General features: G+C 50.9%; 1 protein-coding gene across 1 annotated transcript; it reads right to left on the bottom strand.

Moving 5' to 3' along the window:
• Positions 1 to 6: 6 nt before the first annotated feature.
• Positions 7 to 1206, bottom strand: LOC112818875 (disintegrin and metalloproteinase domain-containing protein 1a-like; the record flags this gene model as incomplete). Its single annotated transcript, XM_025865960.2, has 1 exon — positions 7 to 1206. A coding segment is annotated over exon 1 (1102 nt), but the record flags the coding sequence as incomplete, so codon positions are not given.
• Between the last annotated feature and the right edge of the window lie 6 nt (positions 1207 to 1212).

Below are 1212 nucleotides of genomic sequence, written 5' to 3'. Positions count from 1 at the left end.
GGTCACAGCATGGGTTATTACCACAGTCAGGTCCACAGTCACACTCCTCATTCTCCTCCAACACACCATTCCCACACGTGGCTTGCCTACGCAGGCGACCTTTGGGCCGAGGCTTGTTAAATAGGCAGGCCCCTTTGTGTTCCCGCAGGAACTGATAGAAGTGGTCAGAGCTGCAGTTGCTGAAGCCACTGTCTTTAGTGATATTTTCATGCATGAGGCAAAAGCGTTTATCTTTACAAATGCAGGCCGAGTGGTCGTGCTGAATACCCAAGTTGTGCCCAAGCTCATGGACCATGAGCGCTGCAAACAGGAGGACATCTTCATGATGGAAGGCTTCAACAGCTGCTGCAAAGCCTCTTGAACAGGCACCATTGAGAAATGCCTGTCCCACGTCCTCTTCAGGATGATGTCCCACGATCATGTGGGCAACATCGTGCTTCACACGATGGAGGAGCTGCTCCTGTCTCCAGCTATTGAAATTCCTGAGTGTAACTCGCAAGTCCGCTGGGACTTCTATGAGGTCCCCCTCGGTCCAAATCTCCATTCCAGCCAGCACCACCTCGGTGTTTATTTCCCGACTGAAGATGTTGGCCAGAGCAGTGATGTCCATTACTCTCTGGACTGTCTCATTGACGTTACTGCCCCACATTTGGAACCGCTGGTTGTTGACCACGACAAACATCTCCACGTACTTGGTGTGTGACCAAAAGGAGGACAGTGCCTGTGGACTTCGAGGCTTCCTGCTCCCTTGTTGCCGGCTGGTGGACACCACTTGGCTGCCTTTGGAGGTGACACTACAGGAGACTCGAGCTTGGTGTGCCATGGTGTACAGTACATGTTCAAACCGTTTTGAAGTGTCCATGGGCTCAATGCCATAGGGTTTCCCCTCCTTAATCAGGATGCCCCTGAGGCCTGAACAGGTGTTGAGGGAAACAAAAGAACCTGGGACTCCTTCTATGTAGCCTTCATAGTGACAGTCATGCGAGATGAAAGGCGTTTCTTGCCCCAGGACACCATTGTGGTAGCTGAAGACTGGGAAGTTATTCACAAAATAGTCTCTCTTCACCTTCAGGTGAATCACCTGTTTCTGGCCCTGCATTAATAGCATATAGGATGCCTTTTCCCCTGGGTCTTCCCTTCCCTTGACTGTCAGACCCTTGGGGATGACTGTTTCATAAGAAGAGTAATATACAGATCCAGGGTCACAGTACA

This window comes from Callorhinus ursinus, unplaced genomic scaffold (assembly GCF_003265705.2).
Source record: "Callorhinus ursinus isolate GAN/ISIS: 27379988/994484 unplaced genomic scaffold, GSC_fseal_2.0 scaffold12187, whole genome shotgun sequence".
NCBI classification, from domain to species: Eukaryota; Metazoa; Chordata; class Mammalia; order Carnivora; family Otariidae; genus Callorhinus; species Callorhinus ursinus.
The sequence above is the reverse complement of the archived record's forward strand: the minus strand, read 5'-3'. Positions and strand labels throughout refer to the sequence as shown.